We start from the raw sequence: 23,406 nt of genomic DNA, 5'->3' as shown, positions 1-23,406 counted from the left end.
TATATCGGTATATATCGATATATCTACCGATATACATTCGGTATATATCGGTATATCGGTTCAACGAACAAAAGTTCTTGTCCTACTAACCTTAACTGAGTTCGAATATATCGATATATATCGTACATATATCGGTACATATCGATATATGTCGGTATATCGGCTCAACGAACAAAAGTTCTTGTTCTACTAACCTTAACTGAGTGGGGGCTCATGGCCAATGAGGAATGAGGGATACTCTTAACTGGCCAATCACATGCCGTACTCAGTTCAGGCTAGTAGGACAGAATTTATGTTGACAATTGTATTTTTCATCTGAATATATCGCTGATATATCGATGAAATATCGGACACTTCCATATATCGAGGCGTATCGCCTGTCTCTACTCGTGTCCAACTCTCCGGTGTATATAGGCTCACTGAGAGTTTTTATTTTTTTTTGCTCTTGTGTACGTTCGTCGGGGAAAATATGGCGTTGCTTATAAAGCTGAAGAGTTTTGTTCCTCCGATAACTTCGAAGAACACTGGGATTTTGTACAATGTTGTCAGGACGAGTGAGTTTATTTGATTGTTGGTGTTGATCAGGGATAAATTAATTATTGGGATTAATTGTTTAGTCTTGTCTTGGAGTCTGTTGTGTAATAATTTTTTTGAGGTTAAACGTTACGTAAGGGACAGTTGGGGAGTGACGTTTATTGATGGGAGATTTTATTTATTTATTCATTCATTAATATTTATATTAATTATTTTATTCTTATTCTTATTCTTTGAATTAATTAGTATCAATGAGAGAGCCTGAGGAAGCTTCAATAAAAATCGAAACGTCGCGATTTGACAATTAATTAGTGATATATACTGATTTCGAATATCCCATGACTCAAAATCATTTAATTAATTTAAATTAAATTAAAACACAGAAAACCCCAAGAACACATTTTTAAAAATTCAATTTAATTTAATTTTTTTCCATGTTCAAATCTATTTTTTCGTGTTTTTCTTTCGAAATATTTCAAATTGTATTTTTCTTCTTAAAAAATGAAGGGAGATCAACATTTTTTATTTCTGCGATCGTATTCCGTACCGAAATAAATTTTATATAATTGAAAAAAGAATTTTCATAGAATGAAAAATAATTAACTACACTTTATGCTCAAATTTATTTATCAATAATTACTGGCGAGTCTACTTAACGATGAAATAGGTCACCTGAAGCCAAAACCTGATGTTTTTTTGAATTAACAGATAGACTTTCGTTCCAAATTCTTCTCAACTCATTTCTTTCGTAACTCAAATTAATTCTCTGAGTGTTGATCAGGGAGAGAGAATAAATGGTGATGATAATGATGATGATGTTGGCTTGTAATTGCCAGAGGTACTGACGCATCATGACTGGAAGCCCGGACCCTACCCGAAGACCGAGGCGGAGAGGAGGGCTGCTGCCGAGAAATATGGAATGCCTTACGAGGAGTACGAGCCCTACCCCGACGATGGCTGGGGTCACGGGGACTACCCCAAGCTCCCGAAGATCGGAGTGGCCCTGAAGGACCCCTGGTATCCTTACGATTGGCCGGAGGAGAAGAGAAACTTCGGTGAAGTGGTAATTCCCCCACTCTTTCCCATATTCAATTAAAATTATTGATAGAATGCAGTAGTCAACCGAGTCAAGTCGATTTTGACTATTAGCCAGTTTTTGCTGAATATCTCGGAATCTAAGAGAGATAGCAAAATTTTTCTCATGACTTTTTTTATAACGCTCTATTGGCTCCACAAAAAAGGTCATGACAAAAATCTTTCTATCTCTTTTAGATTCCGAGATATTCGTCAAAAACTAGCCAATAGTAAAAATCGACTTAACCCGGTTTACCGCTTCGCTACTGAATGGAGACCTTCATTTTCACTGGTGTATTGTGTCATCAATTTTTGTGTCTTCTAAAACGTTACACTGGATTTTTTATTCAACGAAGATATTAATCGATCCATTAGTCTGGACACTCTTTTTTTATAAATAAAACTAATGAAACTGTGACAGGAAAATAAAGGGGGAAAAAATGAGTGCTAGCATGAGTTTTCGCGGCAGAAATGTTGGAGAAAAAAAATTAAATCCCCAATTAATTCCATCACAACGATTTCAGCTTCACGTAGAGAGAAACATCCTCGGTGAAGAGCGTTGTGATTTTGGAGAGAAACCATTGGTCGGTTATCGTGAAGCTCCCACAATATTTACACTAGTAATGGTTTTCTTCTTCGGACTCCATTACCTCCTCGAACCCTATCAGTGTTTCAGACCAGTCGTGAGTACTTCTCCCCATCGATTTTGCAAAAATCCTCGTCTCCTCACATACTAAAGCACAAACCAATCGCAATAATTATTTCCATTAATTATTTACAGCTTGAGAAGCAAATACCACAGCCTGGAGTCGTGCACTACACATTCGAGCCTGCACGCTGAACCGAATAATTCCACAATTAATTTGTAGAGGAGGTATTACCGATTAAACAAATCAGAATCTAATTGATATCGTAATTAATGTAAACATGCATTGTTGTCTGCTCATCTGGTTATAGAATGAAAAAAAAAATTATGAAACAAAAAATCATCTTTTTGCAGTTCATTTCAATGAGTTTGTTTTCACATTTTTCTTTTTCTTGACATCAGCCTGAAATTATCACTCGCTAATAATTCGGAGAATCCCATAATCCTTATTCTGACCCTTAATCTGACCCTCGTGATCTTCATTCTGACACCCACACCCTTTGGGACCCTTAATCTTGCCCACATGACCCTTGTGACCTTTATTCTAATCCTTGTGATCTTTAATCTGACCCTTTCGACCCTTATTCTAACCTTGTGACCTATAATTTGACCCTTGTAACCCTTAATCTGACCCTCGTGAACCTTGTTCTGATCCTCATGACTTTTAATCGGACCCTTGTGACCCATTCGAACCTTGTGACCTTTAATCTGACCTTTTGTAACCCTTGTGAGCCTGATTCTGACCCTCATGAATCTTAATTTGACCCTCGTCAACCTTATTCTGACCCTCATGATCCTTAATCGGGCCCTTGCGGCCCTTATTCTGACCCTCGTGACCCTTAATCGGGCCCTTATGGCCCTTATTCCGACCCTCGAGACCCTGATTCTGACCTTCATGACCACTATCTTGACCCTTATAACCCTTAATTTTGGAGTTTTAATTTCAAGTACCAAATTTTTATCACCAGAAGTCGATTTGGATTTTTATAATATTTATAATATAAAAAGACATGTTAAAATTATCACTTGACACCGTCGGTAATGCAACTGCAGGAATGGGCGTCATATCTATATGTCAGACTGAACAACACTAATTGATTGATTTCTTTCGCAAAAATTGCGATAAACAAAAAATTTAAAATATCGAATGGTCGACAGATGTATTGTTGTCAATTATGAGTCGTTCGAATCAACTTCCGAATCTCGATAAATTATTCCGAGATGACGACGAACCGGAATTCACACCTCAGGGTGGGTATGTATTTAATATTTTGATACTTGAAACCATCTATTGAGAATTTATTTTCGAAAGAAAAATATCTGTTCAAATCAACCCCGAAAAATAGATCATCAGTATGAATAGAGAAAAATAATATCACTTTTTTCTTCCACTCTCAGAAAAAAGTGATATTATTCAACACTTGTTAACCTAAAAGTATTTTTTGTATTTCTTCATGTAAGACATGCACCTCAAATAATTTTTTCATTTTCAAATTTTTTCGACATGAATTTTTTTTTTTTCATTCTACTTCTTGTCTCATTCAAAGAATCAAATAGAAAAACTTGGAAAATTCGAGGCGAGAAATTTCTGTATAGAGAATATTTCGTCAATTGTTATTTAAAAAATCGTATTCTATTGTTTTTTATAGAATATTTTCCATTGAACATTTCTATTGAATAAAATGCAGAAGGTGCGTAAAATGAAATTTTACGTCTCAGTGATGAAAAAATAATCCACCATTTTGCAAACAAGTTTTATTATTTATTTGTAAGAGGGAAATGTTTGAAAAAATATCAACATATTGCGAAATTTAATTTAGATAATACTGACTGGGTATGAATTTTTTTCAAATTTTTTCTGAAAATATTCAAAAGTACAGCGTACCCCGGCCGAAGGGTAGAGCTACGTTAAACTGAAACACCCCCGCTAAAATATTAATTCATTATTCACACACGACCAGTTCCAACTTGGCCGCAATATTCGGCACCCCCCAGCGCCTGGAGCTCGCGTCCTCCCAGAAGAGGACGCCCCCCAAGCCGAAGCCCCCCGCGCCCTCCCCCTCGGCCCCCCCAAAGACCGAGGTGATCCTCGCTAAAGTTGTCCACGCGTACAAGCTCCAATCCGGGCAGTACTCCCTGATCGGCAAGCTGGGGATCGCCCTCGCGGGCACCCCCTCGAGCCAGACCTACCTCCTCATCCTCTACAAAACCAAACAAGAACACATCTCCGTCGTGACCTTGACCCCAGACTTCCCCTACTCCGTCCGGGAGAACAGCTACGCGAGCTACTACGACTCCGCCAACGACAACTGGTCGATCCTCTTCGACACCTCCGACTCCTCGATCGAATTTGCGCGGGAGATTGGCGTCGCCAAGTACTTCCTGCAGCCGGGAAGACCGGCGGACTCGGTCTTCTCGCAGGACTTGGCGCCCCCGAGAGCCGATAAAGACGGCGAAATAAAAAAAGCCGAGGAGAATGACGAGGTGGAGGTGGAGTACTCCATAATTCCGCGGGTCACGCAGCCCCTGAAGCTGCCGATTCCCCCGAAACAGAGCATGAAAATCCGAATAACCACCGACGAAACCTGGGAGAAATCCCTGGTGGGGGTCCTCCCAAACGTCAAACGCCTCCTGATCCTCCCCCCGAGCAAGCAAATAAGCCTGGGGCCCGGGTATCCCCGGGAGCACGACATCGCGATGGAGGTGGAGATCGTCGACATCCTAAAACCGGAAGTGAAGATGCCCTCCCCCAAGCCGACGCCCGCCGGAAAGGCCTCGTTGATATCAAGAATGGCGAAGATGGGGCAGTCGATGCTGCCGAAGATGCCGACCTCGACGACCGACTCGGAGGACACCGAGGAGGAAGTCCAGGTGAAGCCCAGACGGCCGAGAGGTCACGTGGAGCCCCCCCACGTGAAGAGTGTCGCCCCGAGTCCAGTTCAAACCCCGGAGAGCAGAAATTCTGGGAGTGTGGTGCCGGCTTTCGCCCAGTCCTGGACACCGCTCCAGCAATTCGTGTCGAATGACGGGCACTTGTACTCGTACCAGACGCCGGTTCTTCCGCAAGCGCCCACCGACCCCAACGTCAACGTATTCCTGTCGGAGACCAGGACTCATAACGCGGAGATTCGGATGGGAATGTCCAAACTAGCGGACAACGTCCAGAAGTTGCTGGACAAGTTCCATGCACTGGAGCTGGAGAGGTGCACGTCTCCGATGAATGAGAGGTCGCTGGAGGGTTTGAAAGTCTTGATGGGTCTGAGGGGGGATGGCAGGCAGAACGAATCGTCGGACGATAAGTCGTCCCCAGGGACGAGAGAGTCTCTGTCTGAATGCCTGAGGAAGTTGGAGAGGAGCGAGAGGGAGAGGAGGGAGATCGAGAGGGAGAAACTCGATCTTCGGGAGAGGGTCCAGAGGCTTGAGGGGTGTCTGTTGGAGAGTCAGTCGGCCCTTCAGAGATCGCTGGGTGATCTCAAAGAGGCGAATGATGCTGCTGCCAAGTATCAGAAGGAGAACGCGGGAATGGAGGCCAGGATAGCGAGCATCGAGGCGGAGAGGAAATTCTTGGAGAAGAGTCTGGGGGGCCAGAGGAAGGAGGATGGGGCACAGGTCAAGCAGATCATGAATAGGACGTATCAGGCGCTGGTGGGCAAGTTCACGGAGGACTCTTACAGCACTGGGTACATCAAGAGTGTCCTGGGGGGCACCATCAGGAGTATCACTCTGCAGGTGTTGCAGGAGAGGAAGGGCGAGGTAAATCAGTTACCCTGGCCAATTCATTTATTTCACTTCTAGTATTCAAAACCATCTTTATAATGATTTGGTAGTGATTGGTATAACATTAGAATTCGAATATCTTCAAAGGTACTATGTACTCCTTTGATGCAAAAACGTATAAGTTGTGGGTTCTTGAGTGGAGTGTTGCTGTGGTCCTTTCTTATTATATCCATCAGGTTTTTTAAAATTAAATTTAATGGATATAAGGTATTCCTTCTTCAACTCCGTCGTACCTTCTTACGACAATAAATGAAATTAATTTCGTATGGCAATACCTTCATTTTTTGAAGAATTAAAATTCTTTTCTTTCAATGAGGTAACCAAGTTCTTAAAGGAACCAACAGATTCCTGGTGAAGAGTTCAATCCTCACCAACTCTTGGCGTTACCCAGGACTCACGACGAGGACGTAGTTGGTGGAGAGTCCCAAAAAGAAAATATATAAAAAATTTATCAATTACGTATATTCGAATTTAATCGATGGCCTATGCTATTGGTGTACCATTGTTTACCAAACGATTTACAATCACCCTCTGCTTTCAGAATTTATTAATGTTAATATGTCCTTGCTAACTACCATTTACAGAAGGGCGAGGGGGTGGGGTCTGATGCGGAGATGAAGGACTCGGAGGGGGAGTCGAAGGCCAGTTCGAGGGGGGATGAGGGACTGATGCTGCCTGACGTTGATGGGTCCTCCGATCGTGGGATGGATGTAAGAGGCTCTTTTGCAGACTAGGGGTCTCAATAACACAAGTCAAAGCCAACACAAACAAAGTCAACAATGAATATTGTCGTTTTGCAAATGAATTGTCAACTTTTTTCGTCAATTCAGTAGCGAAGTGGCAAAACGGTTTAAGTTGACTCATCTCTCAGTTGAGTTTTTGAGGAATATTTCCGAATCTAAGGGAGATAGCGAAATTTTCGTAATTACATTTATTGTAGCAGTCAATCGGCTCTACAAAAAAGGTTATGACAACAATTTTGATATCTCCGTTAGATTCCGAGATATTCGTTGAAAACTTGTATCGTTTTACCACTTCGCTACTGAATTCATTTCCTTGATGGTACAAATGTTTTTCTTTGTTTTACATCTACACATGCCTCCCTCCTCTCCATTTACTTCATTCTGTAACAATATTTGTAATGTGAGGACAACACAGAGGCTGCATTGCATTCATAATTGTGGGAGAATTTCAGGGCTAGATCAGCCCTGATTTCTCGCCACGAGGCACCTAAATCTTATGATCTTTTGTAACATCCGCCTTTATTTGATCGGTCAGCAGAGAACGTTTTTTTCATGTTTTATTAAAATTACTGTAATTCGTTTTTTCATTATTTATTCAGATGACTTTGGCTTCACATGAGGAACCACCGCCCATTCCTCCAATGGACCTTGACATCGAGAACGACTGGCTGTCCTAATTATTCAAATGAATAATTCTCCTCACAGTTGTTAATTTCCTAGAAGAATAATTCCAAAATATGTTACGATAAAATTGAAATATGTTCTTACAATAAAATATTTTTTATATTTAAAAAATGGCTTTTTCTTTCCCGAAGGGAGGGCAGGAGGAGACTATCGAAGTGAATTTAATGGAATTGTGGCATTTGCAATAGCTCAAGCGTAAATTTCACGCGAAAAACGAGACAGAGTTGAATTCTGCGAGGCATTAGCGTCGAGCCCACACACACACATGCGTCCGCACAGTGGCGGTGACTTCTCCCATTATTTCCTAATGGCGACGCTGTTCGATGCCTAAACTACATCACCTCTGCTCGACGTGAGTAAAACCCCAACAGAACTCATCTATTTGTTCGTGAAAATAACGCAAATGTGATTGGGAATAATTCAATTGTTGAGGGACGGGTGCCACTGTTTGTTGCGGATATTTATCCGTTTCACGAGATGAGTTGAAAGTCTGAGATCACGGTCGACCATCTTGGCTTCTGCCACGCCAATCAAAATGCATAGATAACCTCAAAATTCAGGAGAAATTTCATTTCTTTGAAATTTTATTATTTGTTTTATGCAAGGACTAGAGGAAATTCCTACCATTTGCTTTTTTCGATCACATTTTTTTTTTGTTTTTGGCTGTTCTTCGTGGCTGGAGATGATGGCTTTTTTTAATGGGTGGAAAATGCGATTTAGGGCTTCTAGACGAAGGGAAAATGATTAATTGGCTTTTTAGGATGGGTATGGGAGTGTTTTGGGAATTTTTATTCTGTTTACATCCTCTTCAACTTTTGGGTTTTAACTTCAGAATAGTTTTGCAATGATTTTATTATGCGAATAATTTTTACAATTAATTTTAATTTTAATAATAAGTTTGAATGATGTTTCATCTGGAATTGATTGTGCATTTTAAAATTATTAGATTTTTAACAACATTTTAAAAAATTGAATATCTATTTCTTGAAGACAATTCATGAAGTGATTTACAAATTGTCATTTTCTAAAATTCAGATTTTGCTTCATAAATAATTTTAAAACAATCAACTTTCCATTTTGAAAATAATACATTATATTGAATTTTTTAAATATTGAAAAAAAAGAACATCTACTTTTAAAAAATCCTAGAGTAATTGGAAAATCGTAATTTTTGCAGATTCAGACCCTCTTTCATAAATAATTTACAAACCATTACTTCTTCACTCTAAAATAATTTTCAAAAATCATAAAACATGGATTCACACCCAGAATTCCAGAAGAAGTCGCACTTAAAAAATTTCTATTATTTATTTATAAGAAAATCTTAAACTCTGGAACACCACATTTTTTTTACTGTTAATGAGGGGTTGAAATGTTGCTAAAATTGAACAATTTTTTTCTCAATACAAAGAACAATTATTTCCCTTTGTTTCTGAGTTATGAATAATTTTAAAAAAGTCAAAAGTGTCCGTTTTACCCCACCCTCCCCTATTCTTAACAATATGTCTGCAAGACCCATTCATTTTCGATGATTTCCCAGTTCGAAAAAACGACTAGAATGGATGCAGCAGCCCAAGATGACTATGCATTTCACCTCGGCGAGATGTTCAACAGCTACGAGGAGCTCGAGGAGAAGCTAGAGAAATTTTCAAAACGCAGTTTGGTCCACTACTGGAGGCGAGACAGCCGAACAGTGAGTGGGGCCCACATGAAGACAGCGAGACCCATCAGCGAGAGACTGAAGTATTATTCCGTGAAATACGCTTGCATTTATGGGGGCCAGAAGTTCCTCCCCAGAGGTGCCGGCAGGAGGCAATCCCAGTGAGCAGAATTTTTTTTCATTCAACAATTGACGCTTTTGCATTAAAAAATTTTCGCATTGAAAATTTTGCATTTAAAAAATGCAAGAGTTCAATTAAAAATTAATGCTCCTTCAATTGTTTCAATTGGTTTTGTTGAGCAGATTTTTTTTCATTTGACAATTGACGTTTTTGCATTAACAAATTTTCGCGTTGAAAATTTTGCATTTGAAAATGCAAGAGTTCAATTAAGAATTAATGCTCCTTCAATCGTTTCGATTGACTTCAGTTTTCTTAATTTTTATTTCACTCTAGATCAATCAGAACGAATTGTCCTGCACACATCATGCTGAGGGCATCGAAGGATGGGAACAAACTCGAAGTGACGAGTGTCAATAATGAGCATAATCACGAGATATCTGAGGTTTGTTGATAATTAATTAATTACGTCTTGACGACGATAAGTGGAGGGGACGATTTTCAATTGTTAATAACTCCCGATTGGCTGAGTGAAATTCACTCTTTCTTCTTTCATTTTCAAGATATATTTTCAAGCTTGAAAATGAGATGTGACTCACCCAAATCGCATCATTAGTCCAGGAGATATTGAGGATTGAACAAGCCCAGTTCCCCTTCATCTTCTTGTGATGTAATTTTTAATTTGCAATTTTTAATTTTTAATTTTCAACAGGAACTGTTTAAGCAGCTTCCACAGGAGCGAAAGCTCTGTGGAGAGATAAAACAGGAAGTCCAGGACCTCATGCAGCTGCACATCGACCGCAAGAGGCTCAAGGAATACGTGAGACTGCGAACAAATAAAATCCTGAGGTCCAAAGATTTGTTCAACATTGCTGCAGCCAACAAGCAGAAACGAGACATCACCCCAGAGCGAGCTTACCAGCTCTTCAAGAGGATTCACGACCTGGAGAAGGCACAGGGAGGCAAGAGGATGTATCCAGAGGCTGAGGATGAAATTGCTCAGAGATTGAAGAAGCTGAAGAAGGATGTTCATTCGCCCTGGGGGCAAGATGTGAGTTTCCCTCAAAAATATAAATTTTCAGTTTATTTATGTGAAAACATACAAAAAAATGAGCGGAATCAAACATCATTTGAATATTTCTCAATTTTTTAAAAGAATTTTTCACGAAATTTAACAGAAAAAAATCATTTTTAAGAAGAAATGATCAATTTTTCCTCTAGAATGTAATTGTAATATTTATTCATTCAATATTTATTCAATTACTAATTCAAATATTCATTTTAATGAATAAAAGGAAATATATCTTGAATAATTCACAATTTTCTCAAATATTTTTTACCTAAATTAATTTGTAAAAATTATTTTTAAGAAGAAATGCCTGATTTTTCCTCAAGAATATAAATTGTAATATTTATTCATTCAATATTTACTCAATTAATAATTTAAATATTAATTTTAACGGATAAAAGGAAATAGATCTTCAATAATTCTAGATTTATCAACTATTTTTAAGTAAATTAATTTGAAAAATTGATTTTTACGATGGAATTGTTAATTTCAAGGATAAAGTGTTAATTTCCCATTGTTTTTTCCTCCAGGGCCTGTCAGCTGATCTCGAGATAAGCGAGGGAAACGACGGAGAGGACTCCTACAGTGCGCAATTGACCCAGGAGGAAGTGGCAGATGACATCGACACGACTGAGGGAGAACTGCTGAGGGCGAACAACGAAGGGAACATCATCACCCCCAACGGCCAGATTGTCGGCGAGCTAGTGATGGACGATGGCGACCCTTCCGTCATCGTGGAGTCAATCGTCAATGCTGATGGATCTGTGTTCGTGGACGAGAGGGAGTTCAACAGCTACTGCGACAACCACCTGGGGCATGACAGTCGTTCCTCAGGATCTCAGGGATCCCAAGGTGACTTTTTCGTGATGAAAAAATATTTTTCGAATCATTCGAGGATTTTTTTCCCATCACAAAACGATGAAGCATTGAAAAATGTCAAATTCAGGATTTTAAAGCCAAATTACAAGTGCGAACTATAATTTTTTGTGGGCAGGAACACAAAAGAATTCATGAGAAATTCAGTGCTTCGTCATTTGATGATCAGACGAGCTATTTCATTAATTTGTGAAACATTACGTTTATGTTAATTTTATAAATATTCAAAATATTTATGAAATTGATAATAAAAAAATAAGAAGAAACACAATTCTTATTATTTTTTATCATTTGATCAAAATGATGAATTATTCCATGAATTTTTTGCAATTGCGGACATTAAAATGATACGAATTTTATAGATATTAAAAATATTTATGATATCGATATTTTTTAATATGAATTTTTCATGCAATAACAAAAAAAATTTGTTTCTCATTAATTTATGAAACATTACGTTTTTGTTAATTTTATAAATATTCAAAATATTTATGAAATTAATAACAAAAAAAATTGTTTCTCATTAATTAAAAAAAAAGTTAATGAGAAAGACAATTTTTTTTATTTGCTCAATTTCCAAAATGATTTCGTAATTTTTTAAATGTAATCATGATGAAACATCATAAATTATCGATTACATATTTTCAAGCCTGCATAATGCCATTGAAATCTGAATCCTCAAGATCAAAAACGAAAACCTCAATTTTATGCAACCGAATTCTCCGATTTTCTTTCAGTTCTGGACATTGAGACAATTTCGACTCCCGCAGAAATCCAAAAAATCACAAAAGCCTCGGCCCCTTCGAACCCCCACCTCCTGTCAGACCCCCTCTCCCCCTCGAGTTCAAAATCCCCTCCCATAGACGAGTGCCAAGACACAAAAATCTGGATAATGAAGGCGGCCTCGACCATGCACCCCGAGATGGACAGTGGCCCCGAGGGCGAGACCTCGAGAAATCCAAAGAGCATGATGACAGAGATGACCCCAGACGTGTCGAACGTGGAGGTGTTCGCAGGCGAGGCGAGCCACCAGCTGTTGCTCGAGCAGCTGTCAGTCCTGCGGGCTGAGAAGGGCAAACTCTTCCAGGAGACGGAGATGCTGAAGCTGAAGAAGGACAAGCTCAAGCTGCAGATCGACTGCTACACGAACGAGATGAAGAAGCAGGAGATGGAGAAGGAGAAACTCAGGCTCGAGATCAAGCTGCTGCAGTCGAAGGTCGTTGATGATACTGGTGACGTCTCCCACTACATCTTCGTGCCTTGAGAGGACTAAACTCGATATTCATCAGTTTATTCTGTCCCCTAACGATTGGGGACTTGCAGGGCAATTTTTTAATCATTAAATATGAAAATTGGAGAAGAATATTGCACCATCTCTTCATTTCGATGAACAATAACGGATTTTTCGTTGGTTTTCGGAATTCAAAATGAGTAGTCAATATTTTTTACGAGATTTTCGTATTTAAGAAGTTTGGTTAATGAAGAAAATTAGTGATGGAAACTGTAAGTGAGGGCAGTGATCAGTGGGTCGAAGAGGGGGAGCAGAAAATACCATTTTTTTTTCTACGAAACGCTGTTTCTTATTGCGATGTGCTTTTTGTTATTTGAGAGTGATCCATAAGTAAATAAATTATTTTCATTAGAAGGATTACGCTCCTTTTTGCATGCTGTGACTGAATTGATCAGCTTATTATTTTATTTATTCGCAATTAGTCAACATTATTATTCGATAAAAAAATGAAAAATTTCGTTAAGTTGGTCAGAAAAATCGATGTTTGTGCCTGAAAAATCGATGTATTCGATTAATCAGCCTTTGAAAACATCGAAGAAAAAACATCGATGGTTGTGCCTGAAAAATCGATCTATTTGATTAATCGGCCTTTGAAAACATCGATGTTTGTGCCTGAAAAATCAATGTATTCGATTAATCAGCCTTTGAAAACATCGAAGAAAAAACATCGATGGTTGTGCCTGAAAAATCGATGTATTCGATTAATCGGCCTTTGAAAACATCGATGTTTGTGCCTGAAAAATCGATGTATTCGATTAATCGACAAACATCGCGAAGTTGTTATTGGCTAAATTGTTATGGTCCTCCATAATAAAAAACCCTCTATTATTCTCAATCAGTCAACATTATTATTCGACAAAAAAATGAAAAATTTCGTTAGGTTGGTCAGAAAAATCGATGTTTGAAAAAAAGAATCGAAAATCGATTAATCGGCCGTTGAAGGCATCGAATAAAAAACATCGATGTTTGTGCCTGAAAAGTCGATGTATTCGATTAATCGACAAACATCGCGAAGTTGTTACTGGCTAAATTGTTATGGTCCTCATAATAAAAAACCCCCTATCATCATTACCTCCAATTGTCAACTCTTCCTCATCATTCTCCAATGAAATCCATTAAATACTGAAATTACAAAAAACATCGAGAACAATCGATTCAAAAACTGAATTATTCAAGTCGTTGATAGACCCCGGCATTTGTAGGTTATCACCAGCCCAGAGCATAAGCAAAATGTTATTTAAACAATCTCTGAAACTGCGCACAACAGGCTGTTCTCCAAACATCATCTCAAGTAAGAACTCCGGATTTTTCGTAGATCGATTTTTTGAAGTCGTTTTCATGAAAAAAATTCAATTTCAGATTTATTGAGGTCCCAGAGCCGCTCGAGGTGCACATCCCCAGGCCAAAAATGGGATTTGATGGCTGCAGTCTGTGTGGAGAGACACCCAGTGATAACAAAGCCAAAGCTGGAGCTGGAGCAGAGGGTCCAAGGGCTCTTGAACGAGATGGAGTTCGAGAACAGCATGAAGTGCGATCACGAGCTGAGGGAGGAGCTCGAGGCGAAGCAGAGTGAACTCGTGAAGAAGGGGCTGGTAGATATGGATCCAGACAAGGTGGCCACTATATCGGCGCAGGATATCGAGGACGCTGGGGATGCTGAACTCGCAAAATTTCCATTTGCCTCGAGGGTCACTGAAGCTGATAAGGGGAATGTCAAAACCTCCCTCGAGAGGAAGCTGGAGAAGTGCCTGGTGCTGTTGGTGCAGCAGAAGGTGGGGGAGGACTTGTTCTGGCTGCCTCCTCAGGGGCCGAGGGAGGAAGGGGAAACCCTTCGACAGGTGAATTTTTTTTCTGTTTCAAGGAATTGAAGATTTTTTTTTCCATTTGAAAGAATCCGATTTTTTTTTATTTTACAGAATTCAAGATTTTTTTTTTAATCATTAAATTTTGAAAATAATTCCGTTTTTATAAATAGATAATGGAAATTATTTTGACTTTTGGAAATCCTTTTTTCGCGTAAAATGGTTCATTGTACATGACAAAATGTTTTTTTACTTAAACCTAATTTTCGTCGTTTTTTCACTTCAAATAAATATATTTTGTTAATATTAATAATTTTGAGCTTGATCGAATAAAGAATTTATTAGTTCTCAAAGAATGAATGAATGAAAATATTACTAAAGTTCTTTTGTTAACGAATTGTTTACGAAAAATGTCGTAATATTCGTAAACTGAAATTTTTTAATTATTTCATCATTAAAAAGTTTCCTGACGCCTGAAACCGCCAAATTAAATTTAAGTCTTCTAATTCCAAATAACTAAATCATTGCAAAAATAATTCTACAAACATTGAAGAGGATTGCAATGAGAAAAATTATTAGAACGCTTAAATCCTTCGAAATAAAATCACTCAATAATTTTTAATTTTCCATTTCTTCCCAGAGTGCAGAAAGAATCTTACGTAGCACCTGCGGTGAAAATTTGTCCGCAAAAATCTACGGGAATGCCCCCATAGGATTCTACAAGTACGTCTACCCAAGAGCAGTGAGAGAAAAGGGTTCGCGTGGTGCAAAAATTTTTTATTACCTAGCAAAACACGTAAACGGAAATGTTCAGGATAAAGTCAAGTATCAGTGGGTGGACAGGCAGGAATTGGAAGTCACGTTACCAAAGCCCATCCACCGGAGTGTATCAATGTTCCTCGTGCCAGAATAAACCCCCCAGCATGTACCAAAATAAATACTGTACATAGAAAAAATTTATTAAAGTGTTTCGATTGAAAAGTCAAAATAATGAAAATAAATTTGGAAAAATCATGGGAGAAATTTCCAAGTATTTCCATTTAACAATTGACTCGGGACGTTTTCAAAAGTTATTTGACCCTTAAAATCATTTAACCCTTGATTCTGGTCGTTTTCAAGGGTCACTTGACCCTCAAAATAATTTAACCCTTGATTCTGGACGTTTTCAAGAGTCACTTGACCCTCAGAACCATTTCATCATTGACTCTGGACGTTTTCAAGAGTCACTTGACCCTCAAAATAATTTAACCCTTGACTCTGGACGTTTTCAAGGGTCACTTGACCCTCAAAATAATTTAACCCTTGACTCTGGACGTTTGAAAGGATCACTTGACCCTCAAAATAATTTAACCCTTGACTCTGGACGTTTCGAAGGGTCATTTGACCCTCAAAATAATTTAACCCTTGACTCTGGACGTTTCGACGGGTCAATTGACCCTCAAAATCATTAAACCCTTGAATCAATCCGATAAATAAAATCACCATTCAAAAAATGTTCAAACGCACACTTAAACAGTCACTTGAAAATAGGAAAATGTCGTGCTCAGCGATTGACTCAGGGCTCGAGAGCAATAAGACTCCCCACGAAACACCTTAACCCGATTCATCAATGTTTTTTCCAATTTATATACAGAAAGCAGAATTTATTTTCATTTTCCCTAGAACCTTCCACTTCGTTTCCTCCCAGTGTACTTCGTATTTTCCCTCGTGTCTTTCCCCTGCCTTCTCCTCCTCTCCTTCTTCTCGAGGATCCACTCCCTAGACTTCTTGAGACTCTTCCCCCTGGCTTTCTTCATGTGCTCCCTCCTGGAGGTGTAGCTGATGGTCGAGTTCTGGTGCTCATCCCCCAGGGCCTTGGGCAGGGGCATGGCGCCCCCAGTCATGAGAACCAGAAAGAACTTCTTGGCTTTCGTACTGTTGGGATAATCCACCACAACCCCTCCATAAAACCCAGCCTTGGTGGCTTGAGTAGTCACGAGTTCGATCTGTTCGCCATTCTCCGGGTAAAACTGGAAGACAGCTCGAGCTGTTCGAGACAGGCACGCGAAGAGGGAGACGAAGAACTTTTGGAGACGCTTCACAGGATTGTGGGAGGTCTTGTCTGCGTTGCAGAGCCACTGGAGGGCGGATATGCTGACCGCTCCATCGAAACTCCCGGCTCTGAAGGGCATGCCATGGCCCATGTCTCCGAGGAGGAGGTCACCCTCGACTTCTCTCTCCAAAGCCACATCTGAGGGTTTCAATGGGAAAAAGGATTAAGATTTCGGGAGGAAGTTGTTGGATTGATAATTAGCATAACGGGTTTTGGGGATTTTGGGGAAATCATTTTATTTTTCACTCGGGACGTTTTCAAAAGTCATTTGACCCTCAAAATCATTTAACCCTTGATTCTGGACGTTTCAAGGGTCATTTGACTCTCAGAACCATTTAACCCTTGACTCAGGACGTTTTCAAGGGTCATTTGACCCTCAGGACCATTTATCCCTTGACTCTGGACGATTTCAAGGGTCATTTGACCCTCAGGACCATTGAACCCTTGACTCAGGACGTTTTCAAGGGTCATTTGACCCTCAGGACCATTTAACCCTTAACTCTGGACGTTTTCAAGGGTCATTCGACCCTCAGAACCATTTAACCCTTGATTTTGGACGTTTTCAAGGGTCACTTGACCCTCAAAATCATTTAACCCTTGATTCTGGACGTTTTCAAGGGTCATTTGACCCTCAAAATCATTTAACTCTTGACTCTGGACGTTTTCAAGGGTCACTTGACCCTCAAAATCATTTAACCCTTGATTCTGGACGTTTTCAAGGGTCATTTGACCCTCAAAATCATTTAACAATTGACTCTGGACGTTTTCAAGAGTCATTTGACCTTCAAAATCATTTAACCCTTGACTCTGGACGTTTTCAAGGGTCACTTGACCCTCAAAATAATTTAACAACTGACTCTGGACGTTTGTAAGGGTCATTTGGCCCTCAAAATCATTTAACTCTTAACTCTGGACGTCTTATCGAGAGTCATTTGACCTTCAAAATCAATTAACCCTTAATTCTGGACATTTGCAAGCGTCATTTGACCCTCAAAACCATTTAACTCTTGATTCTGGATATTTTCAAGGGTCACTTGACCCTCAAAATAATTTAACAATTGACTCAGGACGTTCTCAAGGGTCATTTGACCCTCAAAATCATTTAACAATTGACTCAGGACGTTCTCAAGGGTCATTTGACCCTCAAAACAAACTCCAACTCCTCTTAACTCAGAGATAACAATTCTTACTCAACATCGCCGAGGAAATATCCACTCCAATCCAAACGTGTCCCTGCTCCTCCAGGACACTCCCACTGAGTCCAGAGCCACAGCCCACGTCCAGAAGGAAGCAGGGCTCGTCCTCAGGCAGCAGAAGTAACTCAATAGCTCGTTCGCACATCTGCACCTGAATCTCCATCATCCTGGAGCTAATCACAAAGACAATCCATCACTCCCAGAGATCAATACCAATTTTCATCCCCAAATTACTCACCTCTGCGTGTATTTTCGTGCCTCATCTTCATTGTAAAACTGCAACAAGCATCAGCAGGCCATAAAAATCAATTGTCAATGTCAAAGAATAGTCTGTTCACCCCCTGAGGGGGGAATATTCGTAATTACCACTTCTGGAGGCGCCAGATGTTCAGGTCTTCGTGACATATTTTGATTTGGAATTGCAACAATTGATTGGAAAAATGAAAATAGTCGAGTTTCGAAGGGGTACGGACAGTCCACGTGTTCTGGGGCTCATGTACTCAAGGTTAAGCGTGTGTACATACCTATATTCATGTATTTACGACGTCTCGAGCGCTGCTGTCGACTCACAGGGGCAGTTTGGCGGGCAAGAGGCAAGGGCTTGCGCTTGCTTGGCGTTGTACCCTGAATTCCCCCAAGTTTTTAGTGAAAAAAAGTTGCGTAAATGGCATAAATAAATGACACCATGTTCGTGGGAAATCTCAAGGATGATTTTTACGATGTGATACAGGGAAACGTGAGTAGAAACAGCATTTTAACGGTCGAATGGGCCTCGGGAATTGGGGAAATCAATTGTTAAGGTTAAGGGAGGCTTTTATTTTCAAGTCAGGGGGAGTGGACTAAATTAATTGTTTACTTCGGAATTTACTTGGAATGTTACGAGGGCTTGGCTGGGCATTTTATCATCGTGTATTTGTATTTTGAGTCGTTTTATATTTGGAATGAGGCTCGGTTGAATTTAGAGTAGAACTTTTGCCCACGAAAAACAGGATATGAAGGCTTGATGAAATGAAGTTCATTTAATCGTTGATAACTCGTGATGTAATGGTGCGATTCAGGCGAGTCACGTCTCATTTTGAAGCCCGTGAAAATACCTTTGAAATGAAGGAAAAGTGGTCGAATTTCACTCAGCCAATCTCGAGTTATGTAGAATAAGAGGACAATGCCATCAAACGAATTCAATTTCGAGGAGCTTTACTGAATCGTTAATATCTCCTGACCCAACGATGCGATTTAGACAAGTCAGAGCTCATTTTAAACTACGGGAAAATCCCTTCAAAATGGAGTAAAAATCGTTCAATTTCACTCTGCCAATCCCCAGTTATCGGGGATCAAAAACTGCCCGTTTCATGCATCTCCTCGAGAATTGATATTACGAGGGAGTTTTCGTTTGAACTCTTCTTTCTTCTTAAAAAAATCATTGACATCTCTCCAGAGATGCCTCCTCCTCGTCAACTTCGACATCGACGCGATCTGCGCGTGCAAGATCCTCCAGCACCTCTTCAAGAACGACAACATGTTGTACACTGTTGTCCCAGTGCAGGGCATCACCGACGTTTTCAGGTCGTACCGAGAGAACTGCGACGACGTGAAGTACGTGGTGATGATAAATTGCGGGGGAATAATGGACATTGTGGGCCACCTCGAGCCCCCGGAGCACATCACCTTCTTCGTGGTCGACAGTCACAGGCCCTTCGACCTCTGCAACATCTACTCCGAGAGCCAGATCAGAATTCTCCACGTGCCAGTCGACGAGGACGAGATCCCGGAGTACGAGGAGGTCTTCAGGGACGACTCCTCAGACGAAGAGGAGCCCGGGGAGGACTCCGACGGGGAGGAGTCACGGCAGGCCAAGAGGCGACGCCTCAACGAGGAGGACATCCTCAGGAAGAGGCAGCGGAGGGAGTGGGAGGAGAAGAGGGACACTATTCTCTTCAATTACTCGCAGTACAGCCATTATGGCAAGTCCTCGGCCGTTCTCATGTTCGAGATGGCCTGGAGGATGTCCAAGGACTCCCTCGACATGGTCTGGTGGGCCATCGTCGGATCCACAGAACGAGCCATCCTGAATAAAGTCGAGTCGCAGGTGGGGAAAGAATTTTTTATTCCTTTTTGTTTTTTTTTGTTTCACTTTATTTATTTATTTTATTTTTTTTATCTGTGTCTTGCTTTATTTTATTTCTCAATTGTGTTTTTGGTTTTATTTTAACTCTTAATTATTTCTCAATTCCAAAATCAACAATCAAAATTTGACTCCCTCAACTTCATTCACTGAATAAAAAAAAATTCAGGAGACGCCCCAGTTTGTGACCCTTACTATAACCCAGTTTTTGACCCTCACTGTGACCCAGATTCTGACCCTTGTCTGTGATCCTAATAGTGACCTTTCCAATTTTTTTCTAATGATTTTAGAGGAGAAATCAAATTTTTCTATTTTCACTGATTTTTTTTTTTTTTAAATTATGCAATTCCGAATACCTATATATGAAAAAACACCAAACAAACAACAACCCCCCCCTCCCCCAGCAGAGAGCGAAGCGAGCGAGGTGGTGGCGCCTCCCCCCTCCCTCTGGGTTGGCGAGCGGAGCGAGCAGGGGGCGGAGCCCCCTAGTACAATAACATAAATAATTCCCAGTTGAGTTTTTGAGTAATATTTCCCAATCTAAGGGAGCTAGCGAAAATTTCATAATAACATTTATTGTAGCTCTCAACCGTCTCTACAAAAAAGGTTATAATAAAAATTTGGCTATCTCCCTCAGATTCCGAGATATTCATTGAAAACTGGTCAATCGTCAAAATACCCTTCTACCGTTTACTTCACTTGGCTACTGATTTCCGACGACGACGTTTCGCCTTCCTTTTCCCTCGTGGCATTTTCATACCCCCCTGAAGTCCCAAATATCTTGTAACTCCTCGAACCCCCCAGATCTCCGTCCTGGAAGCGGGGAACCTGCAGGGCCAGGTGTCAAGACTGAGTCACCGTCAGGGGGTGGACGCCGAGAAGCAGCAGCAGAGTGCAGTGAAGATAATCTACGACAAGGACCTCCAGCTGGCGCTGTACCGTCACTGGACAGTCGAGTCGAGCCTGAGGCACTCGATGACGACAGCAGTGGCCCTGCGACTGTGGTCAATCAGGGGTGAGCAGAGGCTGCGGGAGCTTCTGGCGGAGATGGGGCTGCCCCTGGCCCAGTCAAAGCAGAAGTTCTCGTCGATGGACCTGAGCCTTCGCCAGGAGTTCAGGCAGATGGTGGAGAGCCTGGCGGCCAAGTACCACGTGGAGGACGTCATTGGTGCCTCCTTCACACTCCAGTTTGGCTACAAGTTCAAGTACTGCGCCAGTGATGTTGTCTACGCTATGCTGGCGCTTCTGGAGTCCTCCAGCAAGGACAGGCCCCCCCACCACTGCTTCCTGGACGCCATGGACTGCCTATCCAGGATGAAGAAGGAGACTCTGGAGAGGGGCATCGAGAAGGCCAAGGTCATGCTGGCTAGTATTTTCAAGACTGCTCAGGGAATCCTCGAGATGAAGAAGGTCATGAATGCTGGATCTTTCCTCTATGTCATCATCCCTGAGGGCACACTGGACTCCAGGCTCTTTGCGCATCCCCACACGCTCCTCATGCTTGCACAGTTTGTCCTCAGGGCTTATGTGGGGAGCTCCAAGAGGAAAGGCGCCGCTGCTGCGCCTCTCGTTGCTTCGGCGAATTATGATTTCGAGGAGGAGACCTGTCTCATGGTCGGAATCCCGCCGATTTGTGAAGATCAACCGAGAAGGTAGAAATCAACTTGAAGGGTCAACTTTTTTTTATTCATTGAGTGAATTCAATGTCAATTCACAGAAATAAAACGTCGAGATGGGAGAGAATTGGAGGGAAAGATAACTTTTCGGGATTTTTAACTCATTTTTATTAATTAAAAATTAATAAAAATACTAATATTAATATAATACATTATATTATAATAATATATAATAATAATAATAATAATAATAATAATAATAATAATAATAATAATAATAATAATAATAATAATAATAATTAAAATAATAATTACTGATATTATTATTATATTAATATATTATATTATATTATATAATATATTATAATATTATATAATTCAATAATCAATAATATTATAATATAATATATTATAATATATTATAATATATTATAATATTATAATATAATATATTATTATTATTATTATTTATAATTATAATTATATTATTATATTATAATATATTATATTATAATATTATATAATATATTATATTAATAATAGAGAAATGCAATAATTGTAAAATTGAAACATCAATTAACAAAAAAACGAAAAGTCGAATTAAAAAAGAATTAAAATGAAAGAGAATTTATTAATTTTGACTTAATTTTCATTAATTGATTGAACTAAAAAAAATAGAACACAAGTGAATGGAAAAATGAATTTATTTTGTTTTAGTCTGTTTGGAAAGGCTTTTGAGCAAGCAGCAAAGAACATCAATGCAGCCATGGACGCAGACTATTTCGATACCACAAGTAAGTCATGTTTTATTTTTATTCAGACGTGAGTAATTACGAATTGTTTTGTTAATTTTAATTTTTGGTTGCAGTTATAAGACTGAAAACACAGGATCGCTCAAACTTCTTCGACGCTCTGGCCACTCTCCTCACATGATTCACCCTCCCCCCCAAATATCTTATTTTTTTACTATTGTAATCACAAAAATCTTGACAGGACGACGTAGAATATCTCTTTTAATTTAATTCATTTGAATTTTCTTGTACATACTGTCCATTACAGTTATCGCATAATCTTTTTATCACCGGCAACATGCATAGCTTTAATTTCATTATCTTTCGACTCGTTTCTGGGACTGATTGGAGTTTTGCATTTAATTTTTGTCCCATTCCGCATGAAAAGTGGATGAAAAATACTGGACACTTTTTTATTTCGATGGATAACGAAGAGTGAGTTGCTAAATGAAAAAAATGTTTGTTATTTTTCATTCGTTTATCGAGCTTCATAAATTGAAGGTGAAAAAATGTAAATATTCACTTGAAAACATTAAGGAAAGCTCTCATCTTCATCGATTATACCATGATATTTTTAACCCCGTGACATTAAAATACAGTACTGAGTACAATCACTTGGTGCCTTATAAATCGAATTGATGTAAATAGATCGATTTACTGTGTAAGAGTGATACTAGTTTAAGACATGTTACTGTCAATTCCTTTTGTTAATATTGAAGTAGGAGAATAAATAAATTATAATGAACAGGAAAGAGTGAGATAGATTAATAAGCATTTTCAATCATCAAATTTGTCGATTTGATTGCGTGAGAAAAATTAAAAAAAAAATGGTCAATATTCAGCCTCATTAAATTTAATAATTAAAATAAATTGTAATAAAACATTTCAATTATTATAATAATAATTAAATAATTTAAATGTAATTAAATTATTTTAAAAATAATAATAATAATAAATTAATATTAATAATAATATAATAATAATATTAATATATATTAATATTAATAATTTATGTTAATATTAAATTATTATTATTATTATAAAAATTGTGTGCAAAATTATTAATCAACATTAATTAAAGTTTTGCACAGATTTATTATTTTTTTAAACATTCACGGTTTTTAAATAAATAATTGAAATTGTTTAAACTTCCGAAAACCTAAATTTTTTATTTAGGCATGAAATTTCTGGTAAAATTCTGAATATGAATAAATTTGGAAAATTCCAATTTTAAAATTCTTTCATCAATCTTCCTCCAAAATTAAACTTCCAATTTTTTCAGATTTATTAAATGTCTCCTAATGATTCAATATCG

At 39.1% G+C, this 23,406-nt stretch overlaps 6 protein-coding genes across 6 annotated transcripts; 5 read left to right on the top strand and 1 right to left on the bottom strand.

The window, feature by feature from the left end:
- The first annotated feature begins 272 nt into the window (after positions 1 to 272).
- LOC107048231 (NADH dehydrogenase [ubiquinone] 1 beta subcomplex subunit 8, mitochondrial) lies at positions 273 to 2,512 on the top strand. Its single transcript, XM_015271309.1, has 4 exons — positions 273 to 554; positions 1,371 to 1,597; positions 2,133 to 2,291; positions 2,390 to 2,512. The coding sequence occupies exons 1-4, from the start codon at positions 470 to 472 to the stop codon at positions 2,447 to 2,449; spliced, it is 531 nt and encodes a 176-aa protein (XP_015126795.1). The 5' UTR covers positions 273 to 469; the 3' UTR covers positions 2,450 to 2,512.
- An 805-nt stretch (positions 2,513 to 3,317) lies between these two features.
- LOC114841697 (FK506-binding protein 15) lies at positions 3,318 to 7,670 on the top strand. Its single transcript, XM_029126786.1, has 3 exons — positions 3,318 to 3,509; positions 4,216 to 6,741; positions 7,374 to 7,670. Exons 1-2 carry the CDS (start codon positions 3,430 to 3,432, stop codon positions 6,047 to 6,049), a joined length of 1,914 nt encoding a protein of 637 aa, XP_028982619.1. The 5' UTR covers positions 3,318 to 3,429; the 3' UTR covers positions 6,050 to 6,741; positions 7,374 to 7,670.
- A 1-nt stretch (position 7,671) lies between these two features.
- On the top strand, positions 7,672 to 12,934 carry LOC107048304. Its single transcript, XM_029126787.1, has 6 exons — positions 7,672 to 7,810; positions 8,999 to 9,279; positions 9,573 to 9,681; positions 9,949 to 10,287; positions 10,836 to 11,157; positions 11,919 to 12,934. Exons 2-6 carry the CDS (start codon positions 9,017 to 9,019, stop codon positions 12,443 to 12,445), a joined length of 1,560 nt encoding a protein of 519 aa, XP_028982620.1. The 5' UTR covers positions 7,672 to 7,810; positions 8,999 to 9,016; the 3' UTR covers positions 12,446 to 12,934.
- A 496-nt stretch (positions 12,935 to 13,430) lies between these two features.
- LOC107048303 (39S ribosomal protein L46, mitochondrial) lies at positions 13,431 to 15,325 on the top strand. Its single transcript, XM_015271419.2, has 3 exons — positions 13,431 to 13,763; positions 13,832 to 14,310; positions 14,915 to 15,325. Exons 1-3 carry the CDS (start codon positions 13,703 to 13,705, stop codon positions 15,185 to 15,187), a joined length of 813 nt encoding a protein of 270 aa, XP_015126905.1. The 5' UTR covers positions 13,431 to 13,702; the 3' UTR covers positions 15,188 to 15,325.
- Positions 14,440 to 18,131, bottom strand: LOC107048302 (probable 18S rRNA (guanine-N(7))-methyltransferase). The gene is made up of 4 exons (XM_015271418.2): positions 17,929 to 18,131; positions 17,801 to 17,838; positions 17,557 to 17,735; positions 14,440 to 16,504 (listed from the first exon to the last, which is right to left on the bottom strand). Exons 1-4 carry the CDS (start codon positions 17,965 to 17,967, stop codon positions 15,933 to 15,935), a joined length of 828 nt encoding a protein of 275 aa, XP_015126904.1. The 5' UTR covers positions 17,968 to 18,131; the 3' UTR covers positions 14,440 to 15,932.
- LOC107048300 (cell division control protein 45 homolog) lies at positions 18,072 to 22,928 on the top strand. The gene is made up of 5 exons (XM_015271417.2): positions 18,072 to 18,298; positions 18,998 to 19,648; positions 20,489 to 21,336; positions 22,018 to 22,094; positions 22,169 to 22,928. The coding sequence occupies exons 1-5, from the start codon at positions 18,248 to 18,250 to the stop codon at positions 22,231 to 22,233; spliced, it is 1,692 nt and encodes a 563-aa protein (XP_015126903.1). The 5' UTR covers positions 18,072 to 18,247; the 3' UTR covers positions 22,234 to 22,928.
- Positions 22,929 to 23,406: the final 478 nt, after the last annotated feature.

This window comes from Diachasma alloeum, unplaced genomic scaffold, assembly GCF_001412515.2.
Source record: "Diachasma alloeum isolate Michigan unplaced genomic scaffold, Dall2.0 Dall_scaffold_00186, whole genome shotgun sequence".
NCBI classification, from domain to species: domain Eukaryota; kingdom Metazoa; phylum Arthropoda; class Insecta; order Hymenoptera; family Braconidae; genus Diachasma; species Diachasma alloeum.
The sequence above is the reverse complement of the archived record's forward strand: the minus strand, read 5'-3'. Positions and strand labels throughout refer to the sequence as shown.